This window comes from Colobus angolensis, unplaced genomic scaffold, assembly GCF_000951035.1.
Source record: "Colobus angolensis palliatus isolate OR3802 unplaced genomic scaffold, Cang.pa_1.0 Scaffold10, whole genome shotgun sequence".
NCBI lineage: Eukaryota > Metazoa > Chordata > Mammalia > Primates > Cercopithecidae > Colobus > Colobus angolensis.
The window spans coordinates 5,279,028-5,296,239 of record NW_012110919.1 but is presented as its reverse complement, the minus strand read 5'-3'; the positions used below and the strand labels follow the sequence as shown (position 1 = coordinate 5,296,239).

Here is a 17,212-nt window from a genome sequence, read left to right as displayed (position 1 = left end):
GAATACAGTTGTGTTATCTCATCATGTGTAGACTCGTGGCAACCATTCTGTTTCCATGAGATTCAAGATGAAGGATAGAAAGCAACATGCTAAGATTGGTGCAGGGAAAAGAAAAGAGATTCTACGTTCCTAGAGACACCACTAAGCCACAGACCTCCAACTTTTAAACACTTGACTAAGTTAACAATAGTTGCCATGGTTTAAGCCACTGTCGGTTGGGTTTTCTGCTACTTGGAACCAAAAGCAAGTCACTGTTTAAGAAACAACAATCACAACTTGTTGGAGCGGACACTAAACTGCAGTTCTTCCTCAGCTGCAGGGACCATGACGTGGACAAGTGCTTGTTCCTCTCACCAGCCTGGAAGACCCTGGCCACAGTCAGGATTTTGTAGCCAATTACAACAGCGAGCCTGGAAGAAAATAGGAGAGGAGGCTTGGACCTCATGAAAACTCTAGGGGCTGCTCTGGCTGAATGGAAATGGATTCTTTTGTGCTGGAAACACACAGAAATGGACAGGTCCCTGTGAATGGGAAAAGGAACCCTTTGAATGGCTTTCTTATGCTTATTGCGGCAAATGAAAACAAAAGAAAGACAGGCTCCAGAGAAACGTCCTCACAAAAGTGAGGTTAATACCCAGGGAGCCAGGAAGAAGAAGGGGGAAACAGCGCAGTCAGCCCCCTGTGTCCAGAGATTATTCTTTCTCTCTTTTTTTCCGGCCTATTTTCTATCTTGCCCTTCTCTCCCCTTAGGGCATAATCGCTAATGTTGCTCTCAGCCTATTCTGTCTAGTTTTTTATGTGTAATTTATTTCTGAATCCCAGCCTCTGCTTGTTCGTCTATGTGTAACAAGGTTAATGCCTTGTAATGATGCTTTTGCCAGTTCTGCCTTTCATGACAAAATCCAATCTTGATTTCGCTCTAAACCTTGTCTCCCCTTTGGGCTTTCTTGGTTCCCTCAGAGTTGTCACTCTGCTTCTCCTTCCTGCCATGTCTAAGCATAACGTCACGCCTACACATTTGCTGGCTCTAAGAGGGGAACTTTTCTCAGTTGGAGGAGAAAGCTACCTTGGCTCAAATGATGTTTGGGCTGAAAGAGAGAAAGAGCTTTGGGCCTGATATAGCAAACTGGGACCAAAGCTCCTGAGAAGAGGTGTGTGTGTGTTTGTGTGTGTATGTGTGTGTGTGTGTGTGTGTGTGTGTGTGTGTGTGTGTGTGCAGGGAGTCATGGGCCTATTACCAGGAAAACAATTAGACTTCTTTGCAGCTGCTTCATATGATTTTCCATGGACAATAAACACTGCCCCATTGTGCCCTGCACAGCTCCATGGGGTGCCAGTCATGCATTCCAGGGTGTGAAAGGTACCCTCTAGAGTTGAGCCACAGCTTGGCCCTGCCTCTACCATGTGAAAGATGGCCCGGCTCATCGAGGTTCAGGCAGGGTGCTCCAGCTTTTGCGGCATCATCGGGAGGGAAGGGGCACAAAACTGGGGCCTCCAGAGCTGGGCACCCAGCAAGAGTCAAGTGTTTTACCCCCAAGGTGCTAAAAAGGATTCCTGTATGTTAACTTTACCTTACCAGGTGGGAGGAAATACCAACTGGATACCGATCAATTTCTTGTACACGATAAAACGCCTTTCTTGGGCAGTTAATTTTATATTCTGTTCCATTTGGGATCCATTTGTTTTGAAGCAGTTTCATCATTTTCTGTTACTCCCCAAGGGGCCCACTCGCCATTAGGAAACCTCTGAAGGAGCTCTGCACCCAAGTTCTGGCCCCTGCTCTGTGCCTTACAGACTGCTTGATTCCAGCAAGTTAAGTCTCCTGAACCTCAGTGACTGTATCTGTAAAATGGACCCAATAATACCACATGCCCTGCCTCTCAGTGTTGTTGTGAGGTCCAGATGAAATCATGTGTTTGAAAATAATTAGATTATTTTTATCCAGCTAGGGAGACGGAAAGGACAACTATTTGCCCAAGTCGGACAGTGATTGTATTAGCCAGGAAGGCTCAGGTTGCTTTTCTCCATTCTCGTGTATACAGTGTTGACCGGGATCTGACTAAGTTATGGCAGCTCTCTCATTGCCTGAAGGAAGAATTTACACTGGGGACTCAAATGATCAAAAGGAGAGGTTTAAAGTGTGCTTAGGGACACAGCTGGGCAGCCTCTAGACCAGGCAAGCATGGTTGGTGTGCAGCACAGCCGTGGGAAGCACGCAAGGTGGTGAAGCTTGTATTTCACCACCTTCTACCCTATCCCCTTCCTCCACAGGCCCCAGTGTCCCCAGCCACCCAAGCTGACCCACCACCAAAGTCCCACTCTCCAAGATTCATCCTTCCTTCTTCCTGCTTTATGTCCCTTCCCCACCCCCACCAAACCTCCTTCTCCTCCCTATGGCTAATTTCAGTTAATTACTTATAAAATGATGACCTGACTCAAATAATTCACAAAAAAGATATGAATGGCAGAGAGTGTGAAAACTGCATTTTCCTAGATTCTTTTTTTTTTTTTTTAAAGACAGAGTCTCACTGTGTCGCCCAGTCTGGAGTGCAGTGGCACGATCTCGGCTCACTGCAACCTCCGACTCCCAGGTTCAAGCAATTCTCCTGTCTCAGCCTCCCAAGTAGCTACAGTCAGGCGCCACCACACCTGGCTAATTTTTGTATTTTTAGTAGAGACAGGGTTTCACTATGTTGGCCACACTGGTCTTGAACTCCTGACCTCATGATCCGCCCACCTTGGCTTCCTAAAGTATGAGCATTACAGGCGTGAGCTACCGTGCCCGGCCCTAGTTTCTTAGAATTGAAAGAGACTCAGTCCACCAATGCTTTTCCAGGAGGAAATGACTGGCATTCTACATGGGATGGCTCCTCATTATGAGAGCTGTCCTGTGTGATGTGGGACTTTTAGCATTCCTGACTCCTGTCCACAAAGTAGTGCCCTCCATTATGTTGACTACTGTGAAAGTCCCCTCTCCAATATTTCTGAACATCCCCTAAATAAATGTCATCATCCCCTGTTAAGAACCACTGAAATCTGTGACATGGTTTCAGAGTTGCTGACAAATGGTTATGTAGACTTCCCTCTGGCCCTGCTCCCCATCATGGTCAACCACACCACTAATCACCCTCGACTCTTCTCTTTCTGTCACTCCCCACATCCAATACATTAAAAATCTCAGTTGAATTTCCCAATAATCTCAAATTCACCTTCTGTATCTCTACAGGCTGTATTCGGCCCAAGCATCCATTCATTCCCCTCCCGATCTAGTGCAAGAGTATCTTGGTGTCTTCCTTTTAACTTTCAATCTATTCTCTGTCCAGTAGCCAAAGTGATCTTTCAAAATATGAAACAGGTCCTGTTACTCCCTGGACTAAAATTCTCCAATGGCTTCCCATCATGATGCTGAGAACTGAATCCATATGCCTCCCCAGGCTCTCCCTGGGCTGGTTCCTGATGATGTCTTCACACCCATTCCTTGCCATTATTCTCCTGCACTCTGCTTCTGCTCCCCAAGTCCAGTTGATTTCTTTCAGACTCTTGGACACAAGAGTCTGCCTCGGGGCCTTTGCACTTGCTACTTCTTCTAGCCCCACCCCCCTTCACTCCCTTGTAGGCTGGCTCTTTTCAGTCTGTCAGGTTTCAAGTTGAATGTCACCTACTCATGGACACATGACCATAGCTCTTCCCGTTCCTACCTCAGTTTTTCTTCTGAATCATAGCACTCCATTTATTTCCTTCAAAATACTTATTAATAACTCTTGTTTTTAAAAACTTACTCACTGTCTCCCAGTAGACTCCATCTTTATAAGATTGACTATCTCCAATAGTATTGTATTCAACACTTTGAATGCAGCATCCACCTCAGCATCTGACATGGAGTAGGCTGCCAATAAATGCTTATCGAAGGGATAAATAAAAACAGGGTCAATGTTTGAATACTTTCAGTCAATATCTCATCAGGCCACTATGATACATTAATAAGTAGGCCTAATCATTACTGAGTTCTTTAATTGAGCCAAAACTTGTCCCTTGTAAATACTGGGCCTTCGTTCTGCCTTGGGGAGCAATAGAAAACCACCCCAGACCTCCTATTACCATGTAAATTGGCCTTCTCTGAATTTCACATCCATAGCTCATTGACAGCTGGTAAGAGACAGTTTCTGGGTCTCTCGCCATCTCAGTACATGAAGAGTCAACAGATTCAGTGTACTTAAAATGTGCCTCTAAGAAGTAAACAGAGTACTTTAGGTGTGCTCTGACCAAAGCAAATAATAGGATTGTCCTTTCCCATGATTCAAACAGCATATTTTGAAGAACACGCCCTATCATTGTGTTCTTTCAAATAAAAGTAGCTGATGGTAGCATGGAAGAGTAGAAAGAACAAGTGATTTAGAGTAAAAAATATGTGGTTTCAAGTTCAAGCTCTATTACTTATGAGCTGTAAGTGTTTAGACAGTCATTTATCCTTTCTGAGTTTTCTCTACCCACCCAGCCACTCATCCGCCCACCCATCCACTCATCCACCTATTATTTATGGAGCACTTGCTGTTGACCAAGTACTTGATCTGTAAAATACACATGGGAACAAACTCTCTATTGTCAAAATAAACCAATCAAATGAGTTTTGAAATAAAATGCAACACTTTGCATTTCATGTCACTGGTTTCTGAAACACTTGGTAACCGAAATGAATGGTTAGAGTGGGGCTCCACTGATATCCACAGTTCATGAACAGAATTCAGGGAATCCATGAAACTGCATGAAAAAAAACATCTTTATTCTAGGGAGCTCTAACTGGAACTTAGCATTTCCTTTAATCACGGATTCAGGCCACAGCAGTATTTACTGAACCTGTGACTTTGTCACCAAAATAAATCAGCTATTTTCATATTATTTGATAGTTGTTGCAGATATCTCAAAGTATCATTTATGCTCATCTCTCCTTTGAAATTATGGTAGTTACTGCCTCTAGATCTTGCTATCGAATGTGTTAAGATATATTACTACACCTGAAATTGAAGAAACATTTTGATAGATCGATATATTAATATATTGCATCTATTTTGCAATCCAATGTTTTTATTAATATATAGTGTCTATTTTGCAATCCAATGTTTTTATTTTATGCATTAAAAAACATTATTCTGTCAAGGGGTCTACAGGCTGCATTAGAGGTCTACAACACAAGAGCTCTGCAGCGTTAGGAAAAAAGATATTGCTAAGTGCGGGGGCTGACACTAGGTGACACCTACAGCCCCCAGCTGCTCTAGGCTATTTCCTCCTCTATTGCCTCAGAGAAGCAAGGCCTTGCGCTTGGAATCCAATTTTTAAAAGGGGTCAGTGATGGAGAAAGGAGCCTCAGGAGAAGACCAAGAGGTGATTATCAGGAACAGCTGGTGTGTTAGGTAACACGCTCCCTCAATCAGGTTGCGGAGAGATAGGGGATGACGAGGAATCCTGGCTCATTGGGAAGGGAGTCAAAAGGAAATACCCTTCACTGTCGCTGCCCAGCTTTTACTCTTCCTCAGAACAGAGCCCCAGTGTCAACTCCTCTTGGACACACTCATCTCACCATGCTATAATCACTATCTTCTTCACCAAATGAAGAGTACCTTCTTTCCTGTTCCAGAAACACTTACTGAGGGCTCACTCACCATGTGTTAGCCAGCCCGATAGATGCCTAGGAAAGAAAGATGAACCAGACCTGGCCACTCCCCTCAGTGCATGTATAGCCCAAACAGGGATGTGTGGGGCCCGACACAGGGCCTGGCACGCTGTAAGGTTTATGGAGCGGATCCCTGACTCCTAACTTCATTGCCAACTCGCTACTTAGAAACTCTTCCTGGATGTCCCAAGACATCTAAAAACCAACAAAAATTACACTCATCCTCTAATTGGTCCTTCACGTCTTAAAAACCTATTTCACTTCATCCCTTCTCTCCATCCTCACTGCTCCAACCTCAGTTCAGCTCTTCAATGTTCCTCAGTTGAATGATTGCAATAAACAAAATCCATCTGTTTCTCTCCATATTTGTCACCACTGCTCATGGCCAAGGTGACATTATTTCTTGCCTGGACTACTGCAAGAGCCTCCTGCAGGTTTTCCTTCTTCTACTGTGGCCAATCTCTCATCCATTCCCCACAGGGCAGCTGTTATTTAGGAATTCAAATCCAATCATTTCACTTCCCTTCAAAGGCTCTCCTGTGCTCGGAGAAGAAAATCTAATCTCCTTCCCATTGCCAAGGAGGCCTGTAGGCTAGGCCTGCTGCTTCCTTCTCCAGCCTCCTCCCCTCGTACTCTCCCCTCTACCTCCCTAGCCTCAACCACACTAGCATTTTGCTCTCCACAACCACCAAGACCAGGTTGTTCCATCTTTGAGTCCTTGCACGTGCCCTCCAGTCTGCCAGCAGTGCTCCTCCCAGTTCTGCATGGGAAACCTGTAACTGGCCTTTATTATCTTCCTGGTGTCAATTCGGCCTCCTTAAAGAGAACTTACCCCAACACCCGCAACTCCAAATGCCTCTGCTACATCACCTGCTTAGTGAAGTGCCTCCGTTTCTTCATCTTTAAAATGGAAGTAATAATACAGCCCATTTTGTAAAGTTACAGTGAGGATCAAATGAGTTAATATTGGTAAAGTGCTTAGAATAATGACGTACAGTAGGTGCGCTGTAAATTTTACCTATCATCTTAATGTAAAAGTAACTATTAATTTGCTAAATGTTTATCATTTGCCCTATTTACCACTGATATGAATATCTCCACACACTGCTTGGCACATAATAGGAGCTCAAGAAAGTATTTGAACAAATGATAGTCTTTCTAATGAGGTGCTTTGCCTCCAACCTTACGGCAGCCACTTTATCTTCTGAGTAATCTTTCCAGAACACATTTAGATTGTGTCGTTTATAATCCCGCTGTTATACTCCATCAGGCTTAGCCACGGTTTTCATACTCTGCTCAGCAGAGTTCTAGAAATTCCTTGGAGATGCCTCAGGGACAGGCCTGGATGGGGTGGGGCAAGTTGTAGAGCTCCGGAAACTTCCAACCCCTGCTTCCCCACTGCCGCCCTCCCTCGCCACCATGTTCCCAGCACTTGGTAATTGGTCTTACAGAGAACCAAGTCAATGATAATTTTTCTCAAGAGACAGGGTCGTGCTATGTTGTTCAGGCTGGATTTGAACTCCTGGGCTCAAGTGATCTTCCTGTCTCAGCCTCCCAAGTAGCTGGACTACAAATATGTGCCTCTACACCTGGCTAAGATTTTTATTTTTATTTTTGTAGAGATGGGGTCTTGCTACATTGCCCAGGTTAGTCTCAAAACTCCTGGGCTCAAGTGATCCACCTGCCTTGGCCACCCAAGTTGCTGGGATTACAGGCATGTGCCAACTGTTCCCTGCCTAATGATAATTTTCTAATCTTTTTCTCATATGGAGCTTCCGATTGATAATTTACTCCAAAGGGAAGGTTTGGAAAGTCTAGAGGACTAACCATCAGGATAAAATCCAACCACCTTTGCCCATCTCATTAAGCCCTTCACCATCTGGAACTGCACACTTGTTTCTGGACATTCCACTGCCAGGGTAAGCTGCTTTTGGTTCCCAGCCTTACTCAACTTCCTGCTTGTGCACAAGCTGTACCTTCCCTCTAGAACTCCCTTCTCTACCTTCTCCACTCAGCTTCAAGACATAGCCCAAGCATTACCTCTCTAAAGCCTCCCGGATCCTCCCAGGCTGAGTGTAATGCCACTTTTTGGGACTTCCACTGCAGCTCTTGGTCACATCTCTCTTGCCATGAGTATTGGACTGTATGGGAAAGGTTTGTTTTACTCTCACTCTTTCTATAATAGCAGGAGTCAACAAACCACCACCTGTGGGCCAAATCTGGCTTACTGCCTGTTTTTCAAATGGCCCATGAGCTAAGAACAGCTTTTGCATTTTAAAATGGTTGAAAAGAATCAAAAAAAGAATAATTCATGACAAGTGAAAATTACAGGGAATTCACATTTCGGTGTCCATAACGTTTTAATGGAACACAGCCCTGCCTGCTCATTTACGTATTGTTCATGGCTGTGTTCACACTACAGCAGCGGAATTGAGCAGTTGTGATGGAGACTGTACGTAGCCTGCAAAGCCGAAAATATTCATGATCGGGCCCTTTACAGAGTTAGCTGACCCCTGCATAACAGCATTGACCAGGGTGGTGGGATGGAAATGCCGCCAAATCCCCCTAGTAACTTCTCTAAGGAAAGCGCTATGTGTAGCTATTGAACAGACAATTCAACCAACATGAAAAGCAACCACTGAAACTGAAAAATGAATGTCACAGTTCTATTTGTTTTTGTGATCACATAAAAAATTAGCATTTCATCAAGACAGAAAATTAAAACTAAGAAAAATGATAAGCACATTTCATAAAAAACATAATAAGAAACCACTGCCATGGGGCCACTTTGATAAACAGGTTAGACCCATGCTGGCCACACACTGTTCCCAGGTCAACTTTGGGGTTTCCTGGTCTTCATCATCTGTCTGCCAACGCATGTTTGGGGAAGGGAGTGGTCATCCAAAAACTTTAAGGGAGACAGATTTGACACTATCATATGCTACTGTAGTCAAGGTGTTGGTCTTGGTGTGGCTCTTCTGCCATCCTGTTCTAAGGGAATCCACCTGCAGCGCCTGCCAGGGACAACTGCATGTTTGATCCTTTTCTAATTGGACCAGGGGCCAGCACCTGCCCCAAGGGTGACAAATCCCTACACTGACCTCGGGCTCATTAGCTGGTGTGAAAGATGAAGTGGACTCAACTCTATCTCTCTCCTGGCAACTTGGACTACATAATACAGAAAGTCATTGCCAGTTAGTAGCCAAAGCAGAAGGTGACAGGCTGTTAAGATGTACAGTGGGAGGCAAGTGTGCTGGCTTATGCCTATAATCCTAGCACTTCGGAAGGACTACTTTAGCTCAGGAGATTGAGACCAGCATGGGCAACGCAGCAAGACCTCATCTTTACCAAAAATAAAAAAAATCAGCCTGGCATGGTGGTGTGTGCCTGCAGTCCCAGTTACTTGGGAAGCTGAGGTGCGAGGATCGCTTGAACCCAAGAGTTTGAGGCTGCAATAAGCTATGATCATGCCACTGTACTCCAGCCTAGGTGACAGGGTGAGACTGTCTAAAAAAAAAAAAAAAAAAAAAATTCTAGTGTCTCTCCTCTAGGAACCATATTGTTTAAGAAACGATTTTACTCCAATTAGCTGGGTGTGATAGCACTCGCCTGAGCTACCAGCTACTCAGGAGGCTGAGGTAGGAGAATCGCTTGAATCCAGGAGGCGGTAGTTGCAGTGAGCCGAGATTGTGCCACTGCACTGTAGCCTGGGCAACAGAGTGAGACCGTGTTTCCAAAAAAAAAAAAAAGATAGACAGTGGGGATCAAGGCAGGCCCGAGGCATACTCAGGTGGGAGGAAGTAGATATTTGAGGAAGCAGGGGAGGTCATTTGGTAGGAGGATGGTGCAAAGCAGCCAGGCTAAGTCATGTTAACAGGGAGACTAACGAAGGAGCATCCATCATTCGCTGATGCTGACTGAGCTCCTTTAAGCTGCCTTGAATATGGAACCACCTTCCAACTGCATATCAAGGAGCCCGTCATAACACTATTAGTAGTAAGGATGGTGATGATAGTAAACACAGACACAACATTTACTATGAGTCAAGTAATATTCATTCTATACTTATTAACTCATGAATCCAGACAATAAGCCTATGAAACCAAGAGGATCTCTACTAGATGAAGAGACTGAGGCATAGAAAGGTTGAATAATTTGTCTACAGTCCCACAACTGGTAACTGGTAGCTTTGGTCCCAATTGCCCTGGTTCCAGTGACTGTGCATACAACCATTACACGCTATTGCTTTTATTCCTAGATTACCATGGAATTCCATGTGTTTCTGTCCACAGTATCCCTCATCCCTTTATCTGAGCTTACTCAAGTAGATCTTTATTCCATGCAACCAATTGTACATGACTAGGATAGAAACTGGTATCAGGATTGATGCTGTAAAGAATGGACCCTTGGAGAGAATGTCTGGTGTGTGCAATTGGTTCTGGCGTACAGCACAACAGAAGACTCTAGACATCCCCCCATATCTGGGAGTGAAATACAAATAAACTGTTACATGCAAGAGTGAAGGAGCTAATTAAACTATGGCTTACAGGTTTTTGAGACTCAGACTCTAAGCCCAAAAATGGCAACCCTTTAAAGGGCTTTCTAGGTATTGCCTTTGATCAGTGAGGAGGGAATAAGGAATATCAGAGTGGTAAAATGTGTTGGTTACTTTTTACAGCCCTAAGTAAAACGCAAGGAAAAAAAATGCGACAAGTTCCTATCCCAGGTGCCTCAGCTGGAATACAAGGAAAATTGTTTTACCTTATAACAGTGGTTCTTAAACTTAAGCATGACTTCAAATCACTTTGAGGGCTTTCTAAAACACAGATTGGCAGTCCTACCTCAACCTCCAGAGCTTCTGATTTAGTAAGTCTGGTGTAGGGTCCAAGAGTGTGCATGTCTAGCAAGTTCCCAAGTGATGTGCACGCTGCTAGGCCAGAGTCCACACTTTAAGGACCACTGCCTACAGCATAAAGCCCTTTCCTCTCATAGTTGAAAGGCAATCAAAAATTACACCATAGAAGTTCCATCCATGTTAGGTTTCAATGGTCAAAAGTAACTGATCGGCAACACCAGAAGCCTGGTATTCCAATGAATGGAAGTACCTGGGAAGAGCTGAAGGAGTGAAGGACACCATGCCTATAATCCTAGCATGTAACCTAAAACTAAGGAAGGAAGGGGCCCTGACACATCAGGCATTAAGAAAAAGACAATGGTTGCCGGGTGAGGTGGCTCAAGCCTGTAATCCCAGCACTTTGGGAGGCCGAGACGGGCGGATCACGAGGTCAGGAGATGGAGACCATCCTGGCTAACAGACGGGCGGATCACGAGGTCAGGAGATGGAGACCATCCTGGCTAACACCGTGAAACCCCGTCTCTACTAAAAATAAAAAAAACTAGCCAGGCGAGGTGGCGGGCGCCTGTAGTCCCAGCTACTCGGGAGGCTGAGGCAGGAGGAGGCGGAGCTTGCAGTGAGCTGAGATCTGGCCACTGCACTCCAGCCTGGGCGACAGAGCGAGACTGTGTCTCAAAAAAAAAAAAAAAAGAAAAAGAAAAGGAAAAGAAAAAGACAATGGTTAAGGGAGTGTGAGGTGACCAGACTCCCAGAAAGTGTTGCTGCTGAGTATTGAAAACATTTCCAACACGATTCTCTACGATCCTTCATTTATTCATTCAACAAATATTTCTGAAGTCCCAACTACATACTGGGTACTATGCTAGGTATGGGGGGGTTCAACAGAGAACACTCTTTGAGATCATGTATAGGACTGCATGCTCAGAACACCAACACTGTCTAGAAGGTCACCGTTAAGAAACTACAATCCTGCCAGAGTCAGAACTTCAGGTGGTCACCAATGCAAACCTAGAAACTCAGCTCACAACTAAGGATTCTCTGCTGTATCCTATGCCTGTGTCCACAAAAAGCTGGTCTTAGCATAGCAGTTTTAAGGGCCTAGCTTGCTCCATACAGGATAGGGTTGACACCAGGACCTAATGTCCATGGTGACAGACTGTCCATGGCAGTGGACATGTACACATTATTGCATGTAATAATTATGTAACTCTTCGTGCCTTGGTTTCTTTATTTATAAATGGGGAATCCCATTTCCTTGATAGCAATATTCTCTGGATTCATGAGTTAATGTGTATAGAATAAACACTACTTGACCCACAGAAAATGCCATGTGCTTTGGATGTCTTTTCTATCATCACCATCATGATTACTAATAGTAATAGGATAGGGCTCCTTAATGTAGACTTATAAGGTGGTTAAAAGTTCAGGTCCTAGAGTTGGACCACCCGGGTTCTAAATCCTCTGCTATTTTCCAGCTATGGAACCTAACAGAAGCTCTCTGGGCCTTACTTTTTCTCATCTCTAATCATCATGATACCTACAGTCCTTGCCCCATATGGTGAATGAGAATCAACAGAAAATAAGGCATGTAAATTGCTTCACACAAAACCTGGCCATAATAACTATTCAGTAGATAGTAGCTATGATTGCTTTCCCCCTCTTTCTAAGTGGGTGTTGTCACTGCAATTGTCCTTTTTGAATCCATTTTTGCATATCATATGTATATATGAGGGTAAAATCACCATCTAGTCTATAGACTGCAAAATGGCTTGACAAAATCATAACAGAAACTGGAAGAGAAATAAACATCACAGGAAGACTGCGGATTTTGAGGTCAATAGGCTGCATCACCAAGTGGAACTGGGATGTCACTTCTCCATACATGTTCCTTGGGTTGCTGTCTGTTGGACAGCATGTGAGCATTCTGTGGTTGTCTGCATGACAGTTAAATTATGTCAGGCTTTAGAATTATGTAAGTGTGGAAGAAGGGGGTATGTCTCCCTACAAAAGGGTAGAATGAACTAGAGAACAAACTAGAATGACCTAGAGTCCTGTGGACCAACACTATAGGAAAACATACTACCTTCAGTGTCTACAGAGGGGTGGCTGCCATGTTTAAACCACGAGTGACCCCAGAACCCAACAATAGTGGCCAAACAAGTCTGGAACAATCAGACTCCACAAATTCGAACACAAACACTTTCTATGGATCACATTGGTGTAGTGAGAGTTCAGAAAGGGAGGAAGTCAAATTAATTAACTTGTGCATAATTAAAAACATTCTTTTTTTTTTGAGGCGGAGTCTTGCTCTGTCGCCCGGACTGGAGTGCAGTGGCCGGATCTCAGCTCACTGCAAGCTCCGCCTCCCGGGTTTACACCATTCTCCTGCCTCAGCCTCCCGAGTAGCTGGGACTACAGGCGCCCGCCACCTCGCCCGGCTAGTTTTTCTATTTTTAGTAGAGACGGGGTTTCACCGTGTTAGCCAGGATGGTCTCGATTTCTTGACCTCGTGATCCGCCCGTCTCGGCCTCCCGAAGTGCTGGGATTACAGGCTTGAGCCACCGCGCCCAGCCAAAAACATTCATTTTTATACTAATCCAAGCACAGGTATGTTATAGAAAAGAATGAAAAAAAGGAAAAAGACCACATGAAGTTCTAAAACACAACCCAAGATTAGAGGCATGTACTGCCTTCTGAGGTTACCCTCTAGCCTCAACCCCACATCCTAGGGGAGGTTGTTTGCTGCCGATTTAAATAGGGGACCTTCATGGGAAAGTTCGAGAAGTCCTGGAGTGGTGGGAAGAGTAGAGATGTAGACATTGGAAGACCTGGGTTAAAGGTGGAGGGCTCTGGCACTTATCTCACTATCTTGAGCAAGTTGCTTAACGGATCTTTAGCCTCCTCATCTGGAAAATGAGATGATCCTCATAGAATCAACCTTAGACTTGATGCTGGGCTCAAAAGAAATAATACATGTGGAAGTGCTGTAAAAATATCACAGAAGATTATTAGAGAGAGGGTCTACAGAAATCGGTTGCCTTAGCACATTTGAGAGCTGCAGTTAACCTGCTATAATTGTGAAAGTGGATTCAAAGTTGGTGGCAAGGCAGAAAAAGTAACGGTCCAGTGTGTAAACAGCTGAGTACACACTCACTGCACAAGCATCTCGTAAATTACTCCTTAGCAGAAGCTGAAGGGGAGGAGGATCAGTGATAAGAGGTAAGAGAACCAGGAAGCGGGAAAATACAACCCAGTCAATCCCATCACTTTTCTACCTATGGTTGATTGAAGATGGAAAATAAGAGGCAGCTAGGAGGAGAGGGAGAAAGAAGGCAAGCGAATCCAGCCGCTTGTGCCTTGCAGCCTGTGGATTACTGTTAAAATTACTGTGTCTGCTCTAAAGGAATCGCTGTTGGAATCTATTGAGGTTCCCTCTAGAGTGTGTCAAGTCCTGCTCCTGTTTTAGGCACCTATAATTCAGCATGCCTTTTCAAAATCACATTCGAGACCTGAAAATAAAATGCAGAACAAATGCAATCAAATGACATCATTCTTCTGAGTGACAGCCAGGGGCACACCGATCCCATGACCCCGTTACACAAGGTTACAACCTGCTATTGTCCTTTCAGTGGCAAAATCAGTGGCACCCAGCACAGAGCATTGCTTACACTAGCAGGCATCAAACAAATATTTGTTGAATTGAGTATCTTCTCTACCTACTTAATAGGTTAGAAAATTGTCAGCTTTTTCATCAGAACTACCACCCTTTTTCATTCAAACTCCTCTTGAAATTCAATTCCATTAAGGCTTTTCAATGCATACTAGCAGCAAGGAATTTACTTAAATGAAAAAAAAATTTGCAAAACTCCAAACTCCCACCTGTGCAGCCATGACATGCTATTGTTTGAACCAGAGTATATTATTTAACTTGGCTGACAAGCTCAGGGGGTAGAGACCCTGTCTTTCAGAACACACAACTCTGAGCACACTGGGAGTTCTTGATAAATAGCAGCAGCAAGAAATGCTGTGGAGGGACTCATTTTAATTATTTATTTTTCCAGTTCCAGATTTTTGGCAGCATGTGTTTATCCCTTGCTTGATTTCCAAGGGGCAGCTCTCTCGCAGAAGCTCCTGTAAAGATGGATAAACAGCTCCACGACTTCCTCTGCCACTGCCCTCCCCATCCCAGCACAAGCAGGAACACCTGATTGAGCCAAAATGTGGATTTTGAGTGCATTCAAGATGCTGGCTGGGTTTGGAAGGGAACTGAGTCTTCCAGGACCCAATAGGTAGAGAGACGCAGTCAAGAGAAATGTTTTGGCTCCACACATCGACACAGCTGTCAGATGGCAAGCTTGGACTTCCACCCTTATTACCTGCTGTGGGCCTCTGAGCTGGCTTGTCATTAACCCCAGAGACCAAGTGTGTCTAAAGCTGGACACAAAGTAATATTTCGGGGGTACTTTCAAGTCTTTCAACAGAGAAGTAGGAAAAGATGATTTTACAAAACCTAAACCATTAGATTATAAAGATCTAATAAAGACAGGAATCAAATATTAAATTATATGTGTACGGCAACAGTAAGTCATTTAGGAGGCAAATATCTGTTTTTACATATTTTTAAAAATTATACCAGTAACAAAATAAAGGCATTATGTGTGTGTCCCAGCACACAGCTTGACAGGAAAAGAAGAAGCAGCAAGTGACCGTCCTAAGAAGCCTCGCAAAAGACCCCCTGTTTTTTTTCTCCCTGGCTCATAGGGCTAATATTTGGTAAGATGTGCTTTGCAGAGAAAGAAGGGGGTGGGGGAAGCTGTCCTTCTATACACATATTAATATAGCTGGGAGCCAACGTGCCCCTGTACCAACACATTTTCCAAGTGGTGACTTCTCCCCTTCCTCTCTGACTCATTTTGTACCAAAACAATGGCAACACCTGTAGCCGTTAATTTCTGCGCTTTGATTTTTTGTCCAGTTATAAAGGAGGCTCCCAGCAGGCTCCCCTCTCAGGAGCCATATGTGGAGTTGATGTGCCAGCCGCCTTGGAAGGGAAACGGCCTCCGGAGAAGTGCACAATGGCCCCATAATCCCCATCAACTGGACCCTCTTGAACTGCCTCTTTATTTTCCAGTCAAAGAAATGCCAATCTCAAGATGAAAGCTGTAGCTGCCCTGGGAGCCCAAAGGAAACCTGTGTCGCTTGCCTGGTTCAGCCCAAGGGTGGTGACTCTGAGTTCCGCCATCTAGTCTCGCAATCTGGAGCCCAGAAGCTGTCTGTAGTACCCCCAACACTCTCCCTTGCGCTCCCCTGTAGGATGAGGCTTTTACCACAAGGCCATCTCCCGCCCAGCCTCTCCCAGCGGCTGGCGACCACAGCGCACCCTGAGCAGAGCCACGGCCCCGCCCCCTCGCACCGGGTCATGCCGGGGGTTCGGTTCCAGCGCGAGCCTCTTTTGCAGGCTGGCATTTCTCCACGCTGAGCGGGCTAGCAACTCTTCAGACCACAGCACTTGCGTTGCCGGTGGGGGGCGGAGACAGGGGGCCACAAAGGCTGGGGTGTGGCAGGGAGCCCTTTAGGTTCAATGGCTTCTCTGCCGAGGGCACTGTGTTTGCTAACTGTTGACCAAGAGGGTCGGACCCACACGCCCGCTGGGACTACACAGAAGGGGCACAGGGAAGTCTGGAGAAGCGAATGGGAAAGAGGGGCTGCGCGAGAAGACTCAGCCCCAAACAAGCGTCCCCGTTTGGATAGGGAAGGATGGCACTGGGATGCAGCCACTAGAGTTTTGAGTCTAACTCCAACCCTCCCCGCCCCCCTTTTTACGCTCTCCCTTTGGGGACCTCAGGCCGTGCTCCAGGTCTCGGGGACCGTCCGAGAGGAGCCTTCGGACGGCCGCCCGCGGTGTGAACCTGAGACCTGGTAAATATCAACCGGATCTACCCCCGCCCCGCCGCTCGCCCCCAGCTCGTTCTGCCTCGGCGGCGGCGGCGGCTCCCCGGCAGCAGCGCTCCCCGAGGCGCCCCGGGGGCAGGACTTACGCAGTGGCTCTCGGCCGTCTTGAAGTCCCAGCTGACCCTCTTGGCGCGCGCCTGGATCTCACTCATCCTGAAGAGGCAGAGCGCCGTAGTGGTGGGGGAGCGCCGCTCCTGGCCCTCTCCCGCGGCCGCGCTGAACACTCCCGCCCAGACGTCCAGGGCCTCCACTAGGCTGGAGGAGAGGAGCAGGCGGCGGCCGTCGGGGTGGCCGTGGCCGCAGTCGAGGGACGCCTGGCCCTGAAACAGTACCTCGGTGCTCTGCGCGATGCGCGCCATGCTGGGCCAGCCGGTGGCAGCGCCGCTCGTGTAGTTGTAGGGATAGTAGGGGAAGTAGATGCTGCCGTTCCAGAGAAAGGCGTCTACGAAGTGCAGGCTGCCCGCGCCCTCGCACAGCTTGAGGCGGCCCAGCTCCTGCGTGGCCAGGCTGCGCCCCTCCGTGTCCTTGAGCGCGATGGCAGTGTCGTGATCGGATGCCGCGGGGTTGCAGCGGCTCGCCGTCTCCGGCTCAGGCAGCACGTAGGTGGCGGCCACCGCCAGGTACCAGCGGTTGTTCTGGCCCGCGCGGTACACCACGCCGGCCGTCGAGCCCTGCGGGTGGCACGACACCACCTCGGTGCCGTTGCGCAGGGAGCTGCGGCTCAGGTTGCCCAGGGG

At 46.3% G+C, this 17,212-nt stretch overlaps 1 protein-coding gene across 1 annotated transcript in view; it reads right to left on the bottom strand.

The window, feature by feature from the left end:
* Positions 1-17,206, bottom strand: part of PLXNC1 (plexin C1) — a 160,481-nt gene extending 143,275 nt beyond the window's left edge. The window contains exon 1 of the mRNA XM_011933948.1: positions 16,562-17,206. Within this exon, the coding sequence (XP_011789338.1) occupies positions 16,562-16,834 (273 nt within the window). The 5' untranslated portion in view covers positions 16,835-17,206. The remainder of the gene's footprint in view (positions 1-16,561) is intronic.
* Positions 17,207-17,212: the final 6 nt, after the last annotated feature.